This window comes from Argiope bruennichi, chromosome 2 (assembly GCF_947563725.1).
Source record: "Argiope bruennichi chromosome 2, qqArgBrue1.1, whole genome shotgun sequence".
In the NCBI taxonomy this organism is placed as follows: Eukaryota; Metazoa; Arthropoda; class Arachnida; order Araneae; family Araneidae; genus Argiope; species Argiope bruennichi.
Window position 1 is genome coordinate 91,631,797 of NC_079152.1, and position 20,578 is coordinate 91,652,374.

A 20,578-nucleotide genomic window follows, 5' to 3' on the forward strand; every position below is an offset into this window, starting at 1 on the left:
TGCACTCTTGGGCCTCCGCGGAAAATCTTTACCGAAACGAAGTTGAATGAAGGAGTATTCTCCAGTCACTCGTGTTCGCCTATCTTGTCGAACTCATCGTGTTGCCAACCAAGAAAAATCAATCTATTTTCTTGACTGAAATTTTTATCATTCCAATGCTTTTTTCGTTCCTTTTTCTTGCATTGAAACTTGCTCAAAAACACGTGTCTTGCGAAGAGGAATTATTAATGTTGCCATGAAAAGACCGCGTGGAATAGTCTACGAACTAAATCGATAACTGCGCCGACTTAGAGCGCAGATGTGATTTGAGTGAACGCCTTTCGTTCGTGTTGGTTGACAAATACTCTTCAGACACCGAGAGAGTCTGATGTCTTAAAAGTTCGAGCTTATGCCTTTCCGGTAACGAAAATTTTCGCATATGTTTACTGAGTGCATCTAAGCGTTTGCCTAGCGCAAATATTTGGTCTTAAATATCTTATAGCCATGTGATATTTATCGTTGGAGAAATCGTCTGCGAAAATGATTTGCCGGTGACACTTGTGAACGATTTTTTTTCCGCTGTTGCTTCTGAAATTAATATTAAAATTGTGCTGCATTTGAAGATATGGTTCTTTTATTTGATCTAAATTTTCAAGTAAAAAAATAAAAATGGATTTTTTTTATGATTAGAAAAATACAGATGAAACGAGATGAATTCTCTCAGAGCTTGCATTCTATTTTGGAAAATCAGGTGTGACTGTTTCCCTGTTACAATTAAAAAAGACATTTATATAAGAAAAAACTTAGGGAAGATTAAACACTTCTACGCAATTAGAAACTGAAAAGTAGCGTTTAAGATTTTGGAGTAAATAAATAAATTTCTCGTGTTAAGCATACAAAAAATTAGAAATTGCGCAAAATTAGTTATCAACAGAATTTTGAAGAAATTATATTTTGGTGCACATCACAGCTAACTTTCTAACACATATTTGGATAAAAGTTCATAGATTGGATATAATATTCATAAAATTGTGCATTTTAGTGAGGTAGCTTATGGGAGTAAGGTAAATTGCATTTTAGATCTTTTGGAAAGATTTTGAAACCACTAATTTTTCTATTTACTTTAAGAAATGGAATATTTAGTCAATGAGATTTGTGAATTAAAGCACCAACTTTGCCTTTTAAAAAATACGGTCTTTAGAAGTATTTCTTCACTTGATTGCCTGTTATAAATACACTTGAATGAAACTATTTGACTTCCTGACATACGTGATTTGACTCTTTAAAATGCCAGTGAAAAGGGGACATGTGGCTCCACCGAACATCTTTATTGACAGTATCATTCGGAAATTCGATAATCTGAGTAAGTACATTTATTTTAATCACTTTTTTTTATCGCATTTGTTCGAGAAAGGAATTATTCCCGATGAAAATAATTATTTTTGTAATTTCTAAAGTTGTTTATTTAAAAAAAAAGCATTTATTTAAAATAATTTAAAAAAGAAAACCTTATTATAAAAGTAGAGATTGAAGTATATTATAGAATAGTAAAAATACGTTGATTTTGATCAATTTCTTAGATTTGCTGAAAACGAAGAAATAAGTTTGTTTGAAAAGTATTCTGAAATATTAATAGAATGTTCATATTTGTTGTTTAGAAAGATATCTCTTTCTGATTTCAAAGTACGCATTTTACATAATCATTAATTCTGTTTAAGATTATATGAAAAAGATATCTAATTTCCAAATTGCGTGATTAAAGCATTTGATGAAAATATAAAAATGCGTTCATTTTCATTAATTTTTTTTAATTTCATTTATTAAAAAGAAAAAATAAGTGTGAACTGAAAGGATTATAAAAATGAAACAAAATATTACCATTTTTTTATTTTGAGTGATTTTTTTCATTCTGGTTTCAAAATTAAGTGCTTGAGGATTTTAATGGAAGTCATAAAGTTTCTATTTTAATTTATTCGTAACGTTCATGAGAAGCTAAGAAGCAATTTTGAAAGAAATAATTCCAAAATGTTCGGTATGAAATAGGTGTTTATTATTTTGAACGATGATTCTTACAAGAATATATTTAATAATAAAAATTTGAATAAAAATAATAATTATAACTTTATTATGAAAGTGCTCTATAAGATCATAATAATGTTAATGTTTCAAAGAAATGCTTGAATTCATGCGAAAAGTACGCATATCGTGAAAAAATTAAGTTAAAATGCTAATGTGATGATATTAGAATTTTGGGGTTTCGATGCTTCTATAAATAGACTGCAGAAACAGCTCAGTTTGCATTTAAATTGATTAAATAATTCATTAATTTTTTATTTCTTATTTTTATAGTTGCATAAAATTAATATAGACATTTTTTATTGCTGAAAATGGAAACCAGCGGATGAAAAGAGCATATATGCAAAAAAATAAGTTAATTATTTTCCTGTGATTTATCATTGATGATTATGATAAATATTATAAAAGGCTATTAACGTTTATTTGCAGCAAATTAATTTCATGTAATTGATAATTGTTGTAATAAATAAAAATCAAGTTAGGATAATATGAAAAAAAAAAAAAATTCCCTTTAGATTTACAAAGTTCTAATATTTGGATAGTATGGCAAGACAAAATTTCATTTAAAACTGTTCCAAACTATTTTCATTAAATTCTTTTCAATGACAGGATATTCAATACTTTTATGCATTATCCCTAGGATATCTATATATTCCGATTTTTCTTTCAAAACTCGGAATAAATAAGACAATTTAAATGGAATGAAAGTTGTAAAAAAATTTCTTTTCAAAAAGTAAAAAAAAAAACTTGAAAATGTATGCGATTGTTTGAAAGAAAACTAGAATTGCGTCATTAAATTTACTTTGCTAATAAAATCTACGATTAATCTACGATCTAATAAATCTACGATTCTCATACAATCGTGATACATTGTTTCGTATGCTTTCGACTGTTTTATTATGCATTCTTTCCTAATTTTTAAACAATTATTACATGTTTTGTGCTTTGATTTACTATATTCCAATAGAAGAATGACAATAAACTTTACCATTTATAAACCTAAATTCCATTTTTTTTAATCATAAATTTGTTTACGTTTTGGAACTTCAATTGATTATTTTTAGGGAAATCCACCACTATTGATACCTATGTGCATAAGATGCATTTAAAGAATACAGAATTACTGTATAACAGAAATAATTCCCTTATTACAGATAAAAATCTTTGACTTAATTACAAACTTTTCTTAGAGCCATTTATTGTTCGTTTGATATTTTTTATTGTCATAAAATATCGATGTTAGAATCATTCTTGATGATATTAAACCTAATATCCTCTCATTATTTTAGAGAGTTTTAATTATTTAAATTTATAATTATCTGACTCTTATATAAATAAAGTTAAAAGATTTTAAAAGACTTGTCTTAAATTATTAGCAATTAATAATGAACTTAAGTATATATGTTGCGTTTCATTTTCAGGAATTAAAATTAAAAGATATTAATGCAAGATGTTATGTATTGATAATGTGAGAGGTTGTACATCAACATTATTTTTGAGGTTTTTTCCTGAGTTAACATAATAGAAAAATCATGCAATGCAAAATTTAATACAATGAAGTTAGTATTCTGATGCAATTGATTTTTAATGCAACTTTACCACTGTACAAGAAATTATCTTCAATAAATTTAACCATAGGAGATAATATTATTTAAAAGTAAGAAATGTTTCATGAATATGAATATCCAACCACATAAAATATTGTAATTATTATTTATCTTGGTAAGTGTACTCAATATTTTATATACTTTCCAGAAAACTTTGGCCTTAAACAGTCAACACAAAATGAATTTTTTTTCTTGCTCTTGGGAAATACACATTTTATTTTGGACTCTTTTCAAAAGCAATGAAATCCATTGGCTATTATTATTTTGCTCTTGGTAAACGTACTCTTTATTTTAAATGCTTTTAGGAACAGTCATGGAAAAGTCCTATTTTCAAGCGAGCATTTTAAGACAAAGTTATATTGAATCTCTTGATTTTCTTTACTTTAGAGAACTTTCCTAGGCTATATCCACATTCAGTATATCTATTAGGTATAGCGATATGGAAGATTATAGGTATGATAATAGGTATGCAATTAAAACTGTTTGTGTGGATATATTTGATGTCATATCTCCGATAAAAATCCAATATATTATTAAAATACATGATACAGTTCTAGAGACGGGTATCATTTGGCGATTTCACTCCTTATTTTTCTCGCCGAGCCACGTTGACGCTGAAATCTTCAGAATTGTATTTCTCAATATTATGACTATTTTCAAGAGATTTTTTTTTTCTGAGGATTACAGCGTCCATGGGGCTATGGCAGGAGAAAAATTTGGCATGAAGTATACAAAAAGACCAAAAATAAGAATTAGAAATAATTAAAAATAGCACAATTTGAACAATGTTAAATTTAAAAAAATGCACAAAAATAACAATACAAATTTTTTTTTAACTCACCCGATTTAACGATGTGAATTTCGTTAATTTACAATAATGCCCTTCCCTTCTACAAACCTTTCCTTTCTGTCAATACCATATCCTGTTATACCATATTCTGTTAATACCATATCCATAAGTTTCTAATAATATTTGAACAATAGATAGCTACGTAGGAAAATTAATTTTTTATCTCTGGCTGAGAAATTGGAAAACGTTTTTAACATAAACATCTATCCAGAAATAAATGTAAGAAAAAGGGTCTGTTTATTTCACGCAATTCAGCATGGTGACGAAAATCGACATTACCGGATAATGGATGATAATGGAGATTTTATTAGAGTCATAAGCGTAAAAATAAAAGCTGAATTGCTTTTACTTTACAGAAGAATACAAATAATGTAGAGTGATGAATAGAAAATTTTATGGGGGTAGTTTTTGATAGTGCTTTATAGAAAGTAAAATTAGAATATAAATTTATCCCATAGTTATATTTTCAGATTTTTAGAATAGTTTATATAGTTTTCTCAATAAGTATGCTCCGTTATATTGAATAGTTCAATTTTATAGATCTGTAAAAATAAATAAAAAAAAACACAATTAAAGTTATGATTAATATGTAGAGAACTGATAAGAATATATAATTCTTTCAGAGTAAAATAATTTTTTTTTTACATTTACATACAATGAGTTTCTTCTATTTAGAATAATTTTTAATCTTTTCACTAGAAAAGGTTTACAAATATTGTTTTTCTTCCTGTCCACAAGCTGGTATAAATACTATGATTTTAAGGCAATAGAATTTTAATTTCTTTCATCAAGATAATTAATTTATCCTTTTATTATACTCTTAGAATTGCTTTACTTTTGCATCCTATTTTATCATCCCACGTGTAACGACAAAATTTATTATTAATGAGAGAAAACAAGAATAGATCACAATCCTAGTTGGTAAAAAGAAATAACAACATTGCCTCTGGTAATCTTGTCCTAATAGGATATTTTGAGAGCTCGCCTGCTTGTAATTTAAAAGTTAAATGGTTTAAATTGTAAAGAGATGATAGATAAGATAATGCATTGATTATTTTTTATTATTAATTGTTGAATGCTGGGTTCTCAGAACGTAATACTAAAAACACCTTTCGTCGAGAAGTTTCTACTTCTTTTATATTTGATAAAAGAAGCTGCCATAGCTATTAGAAGCTTGATTTATAGTTGCTACATGTGTTTATATTTTCTAAACTTATATATATATATATATATATATATATATAGAGAGAGAGAGAGAGAGAGAGAGAGAGAGAAAATATAGAATTTCTTTGTATATAGTAATAAATGAGATCAAGAACGATTTTCCTTATATTACCAGAACTTTTTAAAATAAGAAAAAAAAATGATTTGCATAAATCGAAAATATTCATCTTTAAATCTCTTTTGAAAATTGGAACTGATTCTAACGTAAAAACAAAGAAATTTTTCTTACCAGAAAAGGTATTTTTAGTGCATTGTAATAAAAAAAAAGTATTGTATTTCGAAAGTGCATCGATAGATAAAAGCGTATCTGGAGCTATTTTTATGCCGAGAGAAAGAGTGATATTTGTGCAGTGGGTGCCAGCCAACAATAACAACAACATCGAAAACTGTTTAGGTAGGTCTGTTCTTGAGAAGGAAAAAAAAATCAATAGAACATTTGATCGTTGCATCAGTAAACGATTCTCTCCGTCTGCTCTTACATAAATTATGCAGTGAGTTTCGAAGTCATCCAGAGATTCAAGGTTTAGCTAATTTGGTGTAATGATATTTCTGACGTCAACGGGAGAAATACACATAGAAAAGAAAATATCTTCTTAAATTTAAGGAATGAAAAATGCAATTGAAGATAGGAAATCCTTAATTAAAATAAAATATTAATAGTGGGTGATTTGTAAGGAATAACGTCATTTTTTTTTTATCTAATTACAATTCCATGTAACAACCGCATACCAAATTTGATCCTTCAAGTTCTATTTTTGTTATCTCATTCATGAATAGACGATAGACATAATTTAAAAATTATTTTTTTCGGAATCAAGGAGGTCTGAAATGAAGTGATTTGCCAAAATCTCGTGTTCGAAGGTTTCTGTATTACAACACTTTTTGTATATTTTGTATTAAAAAAAACCGTAAAATGTTTACAGTATAAATTTTCATATAAAATTATTAAATTATAATAATTTTATTAAATAAATTTTATGATTCTACTTTTAAATATTGAATTGAAATATATAATGCATTTCAAATACAAAATTATTTGTCCCCTTCATTAAAAAGATACTCGATACTATTAAAATAAGTATTTAAGTTTTTACCTGATGAATAATAACAATAAAAGACACGTGCAATGAGTTTGGTGGTAAAAACAGTCATGCGAGATTATTGAAAACATTTATACGTTTCATTACAGATCAAAAGTCAAATGTAACAATCATCTGATCTGTACACAGCTTGATAAGCACTCCATTGCATCACTTAATTTTGGAATGGAAAAGAAATTAAGAATATTAAAAGAATTCTTTTGAACATTTTGCGATTGAAAATAATTTTTTCCTATAATGAAGTTGACCCTATCTTGGCGTGAAATGATCGAAATGAATCGATTTTAATATAGTGGAAAAAGTTTTTAAAAATAAATTTTTAATTTTTAATAGCATAAAAATCAACAATTTCTAATTTTTCTAGAATTTTTTATTCAAAAGTAATTGGATACTTTAGGAGTAGATGGCGGCATTTAGATTTTAAAATATAATAATATGAAATCTACTATGGGAATTTAAATAATAAAATCCTGCAATAAATTTCTTTTCTGTTGAGTGAGATTGGGAAAGAATACTTATAGATAACTGCTGAAAAAAAAAAGGCAAATCGGTTTTTTTAAATGTATTTTCTTATAATGATGTTAAATGTTTTAGATGCCCATCTAATTATCTACAACTACCCATAGCCTCAAAAAATAAGACCTAATCATATTTAGCTTTGGATTGACTTATTGATCTACATAGTAATTTTGAAATGTTCACATTGGTAGTGCCGACTGAATTGTAACAGCAGCAAAACTGAATAAAAAACACCTATAGTTACAAAGCATAATATTTTAAGTTATATAAATTTGAATGCTGAGTGCGATAATGCTGAGTGCATTAATGCGATATAATTCTTTTTTGAAACTTGATTAATTATGCTATTTTTACAACACGAAGCGGCAACATAAATAAAGCGAAATTGTAATCTTTTACAATATTTTCATTCATCATAAATGATAATCCCTTGGTTTAATAACCTAGAAAAATAAAAATCTTTCAATGCGATACTTTCTTTAGGGAATAAAATTGAAAATGTGCTTAAAACTTTTCCAGCGGACGGATTTAATATGAACTTGATACAATATCTTTTTGTCTTAACATCATATTTCAAATGCCGTGTGTTTAACTTTAGTGAATAAAATTGAAAATGTGCTTAAAACTTTTCCAGCGGACGGATTTAATATGAACTTGATACAATATCTTTTTGTCTTAACATCATATTTCAAATGCCGTGTGTTTAACTTTAGTGAATAAAATTGAAAATGTGCTTAAAAATTTTCCAGCGGACGGATTTAATATGAACTTAATACAGTATCTTTTTCTCTTAACATCATATTTCAAATGCCGTGTGTTTAACTTTAGTGAATAAAATTGAAAATGTGCTTAAAACTTTTCCAGCGGACGGATTTAATATGAACTTGATACAATATCTTTTTGTCTTAACATCATATTTCAAATGCCGTGTGTTTAACTTTAGTGAATAAAATTGAAAATGTGCTTAAAACTTTTCCAGCTGACGGATTTAATATGAACTTGATACAATATCTTTTTGTCTTAACATCATATTTCAAATGCCGTGTGTTTAACTTTAGTGAATAAAATTGAAAATGTGCTTAAAACTTTTCCAGCTGACGGATTTAATATGAACTTGATACAATATCTTTTTGTCTTAACATCATATTTCAAATGCCGTGTGTTTAACTTTAGTGAATAAAATTGAAAATGTGCTTAAAACTTTTCCAGCTGACGGATTTAATATGAACTTGATACAATATCTTTTTGTCTTAACATCATATTTCAAATGCCGTGTGTTTAACTTTAGTGAATAAAATTGAAAATGTGCTTAAAACTTTTCCAGCGGACGGATTTAATATGAACTTGATACAATATCTTTTTCTCTTAACATCATATTTCAAATGCCGTGTGTTTAACTTTAGTGAATAAAATTGAAAATGTGCTTAAAACTTTTCCAGCGGACGGATTTAATATGAACTTGATACAATATCTTTTTGTCTTAACATCATATTTCAAATGCCGTGTGTTTAACTTTAGTGAATAAAATTGAAAATGTGCTTAAAACTTTTCCAGCTGACGGATTTAATATGAACTTGATACAATATCTTTTTGTCTTAACATCATATTTCAAATGCCGTGTGTTTAACTTTAGTGAATAAAATTGAAAATGTGCTTAAAACTTTTCCAGCTGACGGATTTAATATGAACTTGATACAATATCTTTTTGTCTTAACATCATATTTCAAATGCCGTGTGTTTAACTTTAGTGAATAAAATTGAAAATGTGCTTAAAACTTTTCCAGCTGACGGATTTAATATGAACTTGATACAATATCTTTTTGTCTTAACATCATATTTCAAATGCCGTGTGTTTAACTTTAGTGAATAAAATTGAAAATGTGCTTAAAACTTTTCCAGCGGACGGATTTAATATGAACTTGATACAATATCTTTTTGTCTTAACATCATATTTCAAATGCCGTGTGTTTAACTTTAGTGAATAAAATTGAAAATGTGCTTAAAACTTTTCCAGCGGACGGATTTAATATGAACTTAATACAGTATCTTTTTCTCTTAACATCATATATCAAATGCCGTTTGTTTAACTTGCTACATTTTTGAATTATGTTCTAATATAAATGGAGACAGATATAAATACAGAAATGCATTTTTTATTCATCTGAGGAAGATCTAAAAGTGAAACTAAATTTCACCTTGATGCCTAATTTTTTTGTTTTAAAATACTAAATACAATTATTTCTCCATGTATGCTTCCCCATTGTTGTTGTAGAAGATAAAAAATAATCGCATTATTTAATGTTTATGATTTTGCCTGACTCTGAAAACTTTAAACATTTTTAAATTTGATTAAATATATTCAAGTTTTTATTTAATGTAATGTTCTTTGTTATAAATACAAATGGTTAAATAGGAAATCATACATTAAGTCATAGAAAAAAAAGAAAACAATTAAAATTGAATCTTTCTTATTGACTCTAATGAGTATCTTAAATTTTGAAAGAATCTATAATATTTCTTTGCATAGAATTAATATAAATATCATACTTTTCAGGAAATTTTTCACACTTTTATAAAGATTGAAACATATTGTCTGTAATATCTTAAAATTCTAGTACCTTTCGTATTCTGCTAAATATTGTTGAAGTTTCTTTAATATACTTTCTAAATCAATTAAACTTTCTTTAAATAACACAGTTTAAAAATTTTCAATGTGAAAAAAATGATTGCTTTGGTTTCTTTAGGTATTCAAATCTAACATAGTTATTGCTATCATTATTAGTATAATAATTTGCATCCTTTTTATGTAGTTACCTATTTTCAGAATTACTATATAACCACTCCAGAAGAAATATTTTCAATTTTAGACAGCAAATAGGACAAAAGAAGACTATTTATTTATTGGATATTTGCATACTAGTTTAGAAAACAAAGGGCTCTGCATTACACGTCAAAAATTAAAAGCAAACATTTTTCCACAATCCTTTTACTTAAAAATTCTAAAACTGCAAGCCGTTTATAAATCACAAACAATCCTTTACAGCTTGAAATTCTTTTTTTCTTCTATTTCTAGGTTGTAGTATTAATAAGTTACATCAGTATTCACGGCAGGGCTTTAGTTCTGGACAAAAAATAAAAAGATTCGTCCACAGAATAAATCCCATGACAAATAGGTTGGCAGAGAGGACGTCTGGAAAAAGGATCTACTCTTAAAACCTTAACTGAGTCATGAAGCAGACTTGATTGAAAAAACCAGAATGCAAAAATTCTGGTGAATACGAAAGAAAAATTATGGCATAATATTAAAATTTAGAACATTTTTTAATTTATTAAACATAAAATTAATAATATGATACTTTAAATAAAACAATTGTTTGAAGAAATTTAGATGATTCATTTATTGATCTTAAAAATTTCGATTAAAATCTTAAGTGATAAATTTTTAGCGTCTTAGGTTTCTAAATATTACTGACATTTTGAAATTCTTTTTAAAAATATTAATCATAAAGTAAATTATATCTTTACTAAACAAAATATACTTTTGATAATAAATCCAATGGTTGAATTATTAATTTTGATAAATATTTTTTATAATGATGTTTTTGAAATTTATCTGAAAATTAATAATAAGTACCTAAACAGAAATACATTTTTTTAAAGATGAGCATATGAAATCATTTTTAAATTTCCGTAAGTGAATGATACTATAAAATGATTGTTTGATTCATCGGAGTGGGACAGTACAACTTAGACGAGATATAAAAACTTTAAAAGTCGCTAAAACTTTTCTTTTTTATACATCATATAAGACTATAGTTTCTTTTTCTTTTTGTAAATTACCAGAAAAAAGAAGAAAAAATATAAAAATAATAATAATCATTCTGGCGATTAAAGAAAAAAGTTAGGAAATTCATTAATTTCTCGAAGTATTTTAAGAGTTAATAATGTATTATTAACTCTATTATTTATTATAAAATAGGGAAATTTCCTAAGAAAATTGCTCTTTAATTAATTCATTCAAATACGAGTTATAAAAATATAACAGAATAATTTATATTGGTACTTTTTCTATTTAAAAATTTTCAATATGAATATTTAACCGTTGTTAATTTTATTAAGGACATGGACATATATTCGAATATTAAGTTTATTTTGAGAGCTGTAACTAAAATAATCTAAGTAAGAAAAATCTTTTAAATAAAAATTAGAAGAACAAATCCAATTTTATTTTTAGCTGGATAAGAAATGAATAAAGGCCCAATATTTTTTTATCTCCAAAAATTACGATTTGATTGGGATTTAAGCAAATAATAATTTTGATGATTTTTTTTGAATTAATTACGCAATTAGTTTTTCCGTTTTCCAAGGGTATATGTTTGTCAATCGTGATGCGCGAATCGTTTAAACTTAGTACAATACAAATAAGGTGAAGGATACATGTCCAAGTGATATATATCAAACACACTATTCTATTTTATTTTAAAACCAATTGTGCAATTTACAAAAAGACTTGAGAAGTAATTGAAGATATGTGATTAGATGCCAAATGCGGTCACATTTTCATATAAATATGAAGCTTATTGAGTTGATTTTATTATAAAGAGATTAAATTAATTAAAATCGTGTACATTTATGTATATTACTAGATTATGAAATTTGAAATATTTTGCTAGTGTTTATAAATAACATGAAAATCAATATTCATGTCTGACTGTTAGGTTTGTTTCTCCCAGACTGTTTTATTATTAATAAAACAGTCTGAGCAGATTTTCATTCCAAGGATTTTTATGCTTCAGTAACACTGTTATGCAGGAAGAAGCACTCATAAAATAGTGAGAATTGCTGCCTTAGGCAAAACATAGCTGGGGAATTATTGCTTTCATAAAGGTAATAATTGAAAATTCATTGTTAAATTATAAGCAAAAATATTTTCTAGGATATTTCTCTAGCTAGTTAAAAGAACTCGTGAAATATGAAAATTGCAGCCTCGACCAGTAAAGAGAAAATAACATTTTGTGATGTTGCAAACCTCATTATTAAAAATGCATAGTTAAATCATGAAATTATTAATATCAAAATTATCTGGAGCATTGAATTTCGAATATTTAATCAATAAATCTCCAGATAGTTGTCTTATTTCAATAGTTTTAATCTTGTTTTACATCGCACAAGTGAAGACACTTAAGTAACAGGAAGACTTCTTGTTTAGGGTAAAGAACATCTTATTATGCTTGAACTATTAAATGAAAATAAAGACTTGCTTTTTATTAATTTCTTGACAGAATAGATTCAGAACTATAACAAATATTACAAAATTCGGTGATTTTAGAAGAGATTGGATACTTGAAAATGCTTTTAGAAATTTTGCGATAATTGTGCTTGGAAAAAATATTTCATCGAATTGTTCATGCAAAGTATTCCATTTGTTTTCTTCTACAATAATATGAATAGAAATTTGGTTAGGGAAATAAGATATTAGATAATATAATTAAATAAAATTAACTTCTTTGATTAATGTGGCATTATACTCACAAAAGTATCTGGGATCTTATAACAAACGGATAACGCAATTAATAATTGAAAATTCATTTTTTAAACAATGTAATTTTATCAGATTATTTTATTAACTTTTAGCATTTTATTGATAATATTCATGAATGTTTTCTTTTTATCATAAAATGACAAGGGGAACAAAAAATATTTTTTAAAAATTAAGAATTTTTAAACTTTTGAAAGAGTTTCTACAAAGAAATGAAATACGATATAAAAAGATTTTGTGAAAAAAATCCTTTTTTTTTCTTTTTTATAAAGAACTAAGGGCGAAAGTTTGATTTGATAAAAAGTAATTAAAATATAAAATAAATCCCTATGAAAAAGGAATTTTCGTACTTATTTTTATACATTATTAATATTATTAATATGCATATAAATAATAAAAATGGCAGTAGCAATTTTTTATTAAATATAAGGTGTATGAAAGAAACCAGATAAAATTAATACAAATTCGAACGAAAGCTACATTAAAAATTTTATTTATTTAATTTAACTCTTACTTGCATTCTTTCGCCCATATTAGCAATACGGTAAAAGATGCTTGCGTCAAATATTAATTCTAAAATAAAATTTTTGCTTTAGTTTAATTAACAGCGTAATGTTTTTAGGCTGGCATTCTTTCTCTTAAAGATTGTTACACTCAAAATGCAACGGCTGATGTAATCATGTAAGAAACAATATAATGTATCGGACTTCGATGTTCTTATTTGGATTTTTATCCTGTAGTAATGATTTACAAAATCAGCCATATTTCAAAATGAGTACTTTAAAGATAAGCTGTCTTCAATTAATGTTTGAGTTTTAAAAATGCATTTTAATAACAAAATTTCCATTTATGTTTTGAGAATGCAATCTAATTATCAGAAACATTTCACTATTAAGATTTATCCCTTACCGCAAGCTGTAAAATTTCATTGAAACACATATCAAACATTATAAAGTGCAAATAACTAGTACTTTTGAAATGAATAGTCAAAAAGTGAATGCAAAACAGAATGGTAACCAGTGTTAGAATATTCTATATTACCAATTCCAGACACTGTATGAAAGTGAGAATACAAAGAGCGCATTTTATATATCTATTCAGCAGTTTTAACTCATCAAGCAAGAGCTAAAAAATTTATATCCCTTTTCACCAATAAATATTCTCTGAGCTTGCGTCATCATATTATGTTTCTCATATATTTTTCTTTGTTGATTATAATGGAATATTTCTGAAAACTATTGAGGATTTCATAAAATATTTGTATTAAAATAATTTAAATATGGCTTTCACCGTAACTCTTTCTAATCTTCACTTATTATAAGCTTTTATAAAATAATATAGTTTGTGATAAATATTTGCTTGTTTCCATATAGTAAATATCTTATTTTTGCTCTTTTTTATGTAAGCTGTTTTAAATTAAATTTCATATATATGACGGAATAAGGGACTATGTTTTTCCCAATGATTACTTCATTTAAAGAAAGAATCCTGATACATTCGGCAATTTTAAAAGATTTAAAGGGAAATCATAAGAGCGGTTTGGCTTCCAAAGTCGGAGAAAGTGATTCTATTAGTGATATTAGACATTAAATTAATATTTGCTGAAATTTTAATTTGATCTTAGTTTTCTGCATATTTTCTTAATTTAATTTTGTAAATGATTATTGTTTGTCTCTCTTTACGACTGGCAACATGTTGAGCTTTTTTTTTTCTAGAATTCTCTTTCAAAATAAAATTAGTAAAGCTTTGAGTTGAATAATACTTTCTCTCTTATTTAAATGTATGATATAATAATATAGTTATAATTATTTAGGAGAAATTATTTTAGAAAAAATTTACAATGAATTATACATAAAGGATCCTGACTGCGGATTCTATTTAGAATAATGACAGCTGGGTTGGTTGGTTTATTCGGGTTTAATGGCGCAAGAGCCAAAGGTAGGCTATACTGCGCCAATCGTATGGTTTGAGATGATATCACGTGAGAAATTTATAATTACATTAAAGATCAGGTCAGTAAAACAGCAACAATCAAAACATGAGAGACAAGTTAAGCAAAACAAGTTTTAATCTATATAAAATGATAAAATCCAATAGTTTTTAAAAAGTTAAAAATATACAGATGGGGAGGTTCTCCCACTAATTCTCGTATGTTAAGTGAAGTTGAGTTAAAATATTTAATGCGATGAGAATTAAAATTGGGGCACTCAGCTAGGATATGCGCAACAGTAAAATCAACATTACATGCTGCTGTTACGGGAAACGTTACAGCTGGGAAACGTTATTAAATAAAACTGCTGTTTTCGCAAAATGTTTGTTTTCTCTCTCTCTTATTATTTCTCAATTCCATTTTATTATTCTGTGATTGAGTTAATAGAATGAAAATACATCGTGAATGTGTAGAATAATTCACCTGTACTTTTAGACAGAAATGATTACGACTTAAAAGATGATTTAGAAGACGTAACTCTTTCCTCAATGCTTCATTAATTAAGCTGTTTGCGACCATTCAGTGATTCATTTCTCTTGAGCAACAAATGCTTAGTTTGCCTTTGCAATCAACTCGATAATAAATCTTCACAAAGTTCTTGATATGCTTTATTTCATATCTAATAATCTAATAAATGAGGGCAAATATATACTTTACATTCTTTACTTTGTTAATATAAATCACTGTTTATGGCAAATCTTATTGAGATATTTTGTTATTGGATTTTAATCTAAAGTGCCAAAGATATTGTCTACTTATATTTGAAATTTTTTTTAAATAAAAAGATATTTTTCATTATCTCTTCCAAGGTGAGCAGGGCAGATGAAATCTGAATCTAAATTTAATTTTTTTTTTGTATTCTATAAAATTAACTTTCATAAGGCTTTCATTAATTTTTAATCTAAAACATTCGATTTCAAAGCTTAAGCTACTGGTGTTTTAAGCAAATATCTCTATAATAACAACAATTCAGAAACGAATTGAAAATCTGGTATAAAGCTTCATTGAGAACTTGGAACTTGTATCAAGATTTGAAAAAAAGAAAAACAGCTTTCAAAGACTTGACCTTGATTGTATATTCAATGTGCATGTTTCAACGATCATGCATTTTTGATAAAAATGTTAAAAGTTAGATCGATGAGTTTTGGAAGAGGAGTTTTTTAACCAAAAATTAGATCTATTTCTAAATTTGAAACAAATTTTATAAAAATATATTTTCTGTTTTTTAAAAATTTTTTATACTTGAAATAGAGAATTAAAAAGGAATAAATTAGAATAATGATATTTGGTATGTAGTGCTATATCGAATTTTGGATCTCATCAGTTAAAGGAATGGCATGTAAAATGTGTAGTACACAACCCTATTCATAATACGGTTATTCGAAGCTAAGCAAAAAACGCATATACAGTTTAAATATGCGAGAAAGTCGAGGGGAGATCTCTCACATTCACTGTTATTGAATTGTTAATATGATACCTGTTATGTAAAATTTCAAAACAGTTTTCCATTTCGTATTTTTAATTAGTCAGACGACTGCACATTAAATGCACTTTTACTTTCTCGTATGCGTGGTATAGAGAAAGTATAGTAATCGTCAAAAAATCCAAACTCGAGAGTTTGACTAATCTCTTGGTTTTAGAACTCCCTGAGTTGGAAAAACATATTTTTGGAAAATGTCTTTCCTTCTGTCTATCTGTGACAGAGATAACTCAAAAAAGTTTTGATCTAGACGAATGAAATTTGGTATGCGGTCTTTATAACAAATTTGCAAATTTCCACCAAATTTTGAGCAGAATCTGTTTAGAAGAAGTCTATCTGCTCAGTTGTTCGAATATAATTTAACCCTTAACTGGGGACGTGCGGTCTGTGAGACCGCTAGCGATGGATTTTCTGTCACCCGTATTCTATTTTTAGGTCAATTGAATGGATTGACCCTGTAGCTTCCTGTTTTGTGACCTTCAATACACCTGCACTTTTTCAACCGATTTCAGCAGATGCTTTTTAAAATAATTCAGTTATTTCTTCGAGTGCGGTCTCTAAGACCGCATCTCCCTGTTAGTGTCCCAGTGATAAACAAGGCTTAGCAGGCGCTAAAACTTGGGCCCCGAAATATTTTATTTACTGATCCTATTATGAAGCAGTGTTCCAGACACTTTTAAATGAAGCAGAAAGTGATTGCAGTGGTAAGGATAATTGTACAGAAGAGCTTCTCGATGAAAGATCGCATTCAACTGATTCTGATATGTATGTTCAAACATAATTAATTTTTCTAGTGATAATGTATTTTGAAAAATTTATAAAATATATTAATATACCAAGAGATATATATACAGAATTTATAGGTTGATTTTTCTTAACTTATATAGTTTAAAATGCCCTAGAAAACCACGCTATGAAAGTCACACCAGCCGATAAAAAAAAGGCCAATTTTACCTATTGTCAATTTTTTTATTTTTCATATAATTGCCGATTTTTACATTATATTGTTTTCTATATACCTTCATATACTGTAAAAATAAATATGATTTAAAAAGTAAAAAGTAAATAATTTTCCAAAGATAATATTTATTGTAACATGTAATTTGAGGAGAAAATGTATGTTCCAACTCATTTACTTTTTTCAATGATAATATATTTTGAAAAATTTCTAAAACATATCTATATATCAAGGAAAATATCTGCAAATTACATTGGCAGTTTTTCATACTAATACATTCATTAAAAAAATTAATTTGAGTGTAAATGAAATGCGGTCTCGTAGACCGCACCTCCCCAGTTAAGCCCTAAAATTTCACCTCCCCAGTTAAGGGTTAATATGATGACTACACAATGAAGCGAGGTAGATAGATAAAATGCGATAAACAGAATTATCGTCTATACTGTAGACAACCTTCATATTTTGCGCCAAATCCAACAAGGAATTGATCGCTTTTCGGTCTGTACTTTCAGAAAACGCGATAACTCAAAGACACAATGACTTAAATATATGAAATATGGTATGGGATTTTGTGACTACAATTATAGTTCTGTATATAATTTTTGTTTCAATCGGTTGAGAAAAACGCCTCTAAAACAAAAATTTGATTTTAAGATACTATTAATCGCATGCTAGGGTTTAACAGTCAGCTAATTCGCCAAAGATTACAGGATAGATTTCAGTAAAAAATACTATATTCACAGCAAAATTTAATATTTCGAAACTTTTGTACGGAACTTATGAACGCAATGCCATGAAAGGAGTTCTCTGGAACAACATTTTTATTAGAAAGAATGCGAGAATATTGTGGGAAGGTCACACCCGTTAGTTTATGTGCAAAATGTTTGGATTTTGAACAAATGAGTACTTATTGTCCAATTTAGCCATTAAACAACTATTTAAATCAACATTTAGGTTTATGAAAACTAAAAATCCATACAATTTTCTGTGTTGTTCTTGCACTTCCCATTCATTTATTAAATTTAAACAATCACAAAAGTTCTGAATAAGTGAACAAAACCACTATCGATTAATCGACTGAAAAGAATGCTCTTAAAATTGTATGTTTCAACGTAGCAGAAATTATCGTCGACATTCATTCGAGAAAGAAAATAGCAAGAAGGCAGTACTTTTAATGCTTCTAAATAATGAAGTGGTTTCCAGGGGAAAAAATCTTAAAGGAGTTCAATGAATTGTTAATGTTTGCTGAAAGAAAAAAATTGCTTTTCGTGTTTTGTTGCTAAGCCTTTATTTAGAAAAACGTAGATCAATTATAGGTAAATTTTTATGTTGTTTTATAATTGATGTTTGTGAAGGCCGATGATTAAATGACAAAAACTTCTTTTATCATTTCATTTTGTACAAAAGAGCTAGTTTGTCAAATTCAACAGTTTAAATGGTAACAATCTTGAACAAAAACTCATTAGAGATTCCAAACTCTGCACAAATTTTTCATTGTTCCATCAAATATTTAATCTCGCGAATTTTTTCCATTACTGAAAAATAAATAAGAAAGTTTGTTTATGTTCACTACAATTTACACGAGGAATAAAAAAGATATATTACCTTCTGAAAAAAGATAACATGCAGTTTGAAGGTAGATTGACCAGAATACTTTTGATGGATGAGACGTAATTCATGATGTCATGGAACTCCACTCAGTTAAGAAAGTTCATGTACACATTAAACATATACAGTTAAGCTTTATTAAAATAGCATGGCTTGAATGCTTAAAAAGAGTTCGTTAAGGAAGTCATTAATAACAGGTTAAGCATAAGGTATTTAAATGAAATTAAACACAATCATTATTCTTGATGAATCGACTAGTCACCATATTTTCATTAATAGCAAAAAATTGACATTATTGCAAATTTGTTGAACTGAAATTCAAACTGTTTTCATTGTTCCATGGAATATTTTAGAGAGGGATTTTCTTCCGTAGATGAAAGTTGAAGAAAGGCGATTTTGCTAATTTTCTGCACGTTTTACACGAGGAATAAACAAGTATAAAGTATCATGAAAGGCTAAATGTTATTAGAGGATAGATAACTCGAACACTTAAGATTTTAATGTCGCTATGATGTCATGGAACTTGCCTCCATTAAGAAGATCGAATTACACTATAAACAGGAAAGGTGTATGGCCATTAAGATAGAACGACTTTAATGTCCATCACAATTTGATGTTCAAAAATACTTTGTTGAGGCAGTCATAAACATCAAGTGATGTATAAGAGATTTAATTGAAAATAGCAGGACTAGTACTTACCATGGATAACTGGCGGAAAAAGAAAGTTGGTATTAGATATATCGAAAAAGTTAGCAAGATATTTAATACAACAATAGAGAATGTAAAAAGCAGTAGAAAATAAAAGTAACGGAAATTAAAAATTCAAGATAGTAAATGGTGTATAGATACAAAATATTTAAACTTTCTGAAAAATACTGATTTTTACTATAAATAGTATAGTAATCGTTAAAATAATCGAACTCGAGATTTTGACGAATCTTCACGTTTGAGGCCTCACTGAGTTTGAAAAACGCATTTTTGAAGAATGTTCGTCCATCTGTCTGTGACAAAGCTAACTCAAAAACGCTTTGAGTTAGACAGATGAAAATTGGAATACGGTCTTTACACCAAATTTGCTGATTTCTATCAAATTTTGAGCAAAATCTGTTCAGAGGAAGTTCGTCTGTCCGGCTGTTCGAATTAAAACGATAACTACAAAATGAAGAAAGCTAGGTAAATGAAATTCGGTACAGAGATTTAACATCTATAGTCAGTCAGTGAAAAAATAATTTTTTAAATTTTAAGGCATTAAAGAAAAATGTTAATATTTTCATTTATTTTTTAACTAATTAAAATTTTAAATTAAATTTCCAACAAAAACATTGATCTGAGGTATTCATTTTGACTTTGAAAAGTATTTCGTTCCAAATGTGATAATTCGATGTTTAACATTCTGTACTTATGAGCGTTGTATTCTGTTAATAATGATTTTCACAATACGCAATTTACGGAGAGAATGCCAGCTTTAAAATTAACATCGTTAAAAAAAAGATGACTTCCATTTCTAAATAATTGCAGTCGGTGAAAAAAACTATTCAGAGGCGTAAAATTAGGGACACAAAGTTAATCTGGCTTTGCTATTAATATTCATTTTGTTTCTCAGAAAATTTATGAGTTCTAGAAGAAGAAAACTCTCTCTTTTGCGTCC

At 27.3% G+C, this 20,578-nt stretch overlaps 1 protein-coding gene across 1 annotated transcript in view; it reads left to right on the plus strand.

The window, feature by feature from the left end:
• Positions 1 to 1,067: 1,067 nt before the first annotated feature.
• LOC129960749 (potassium voltage-gated channel subfamily H member 2-like) overlaps positions 1,068 to 20,578 on the plus strand; it is a 631,583-nt gene continuing 612,072 nt past the window's right edge. Inside the window, exon 1 of the mRNA XM_056074363.1 lies at positions 1,068 to 1,342. Within this exon, the coding sequence (XP_055930338.1) occupies positions 1,267 to 1,342 (76 nt within the window). The 5' untranslated portion in view covers positions 1,068 to 1,266. The remainder of the gene's footprint in view (positions 1,343 to 20,578) is intronic.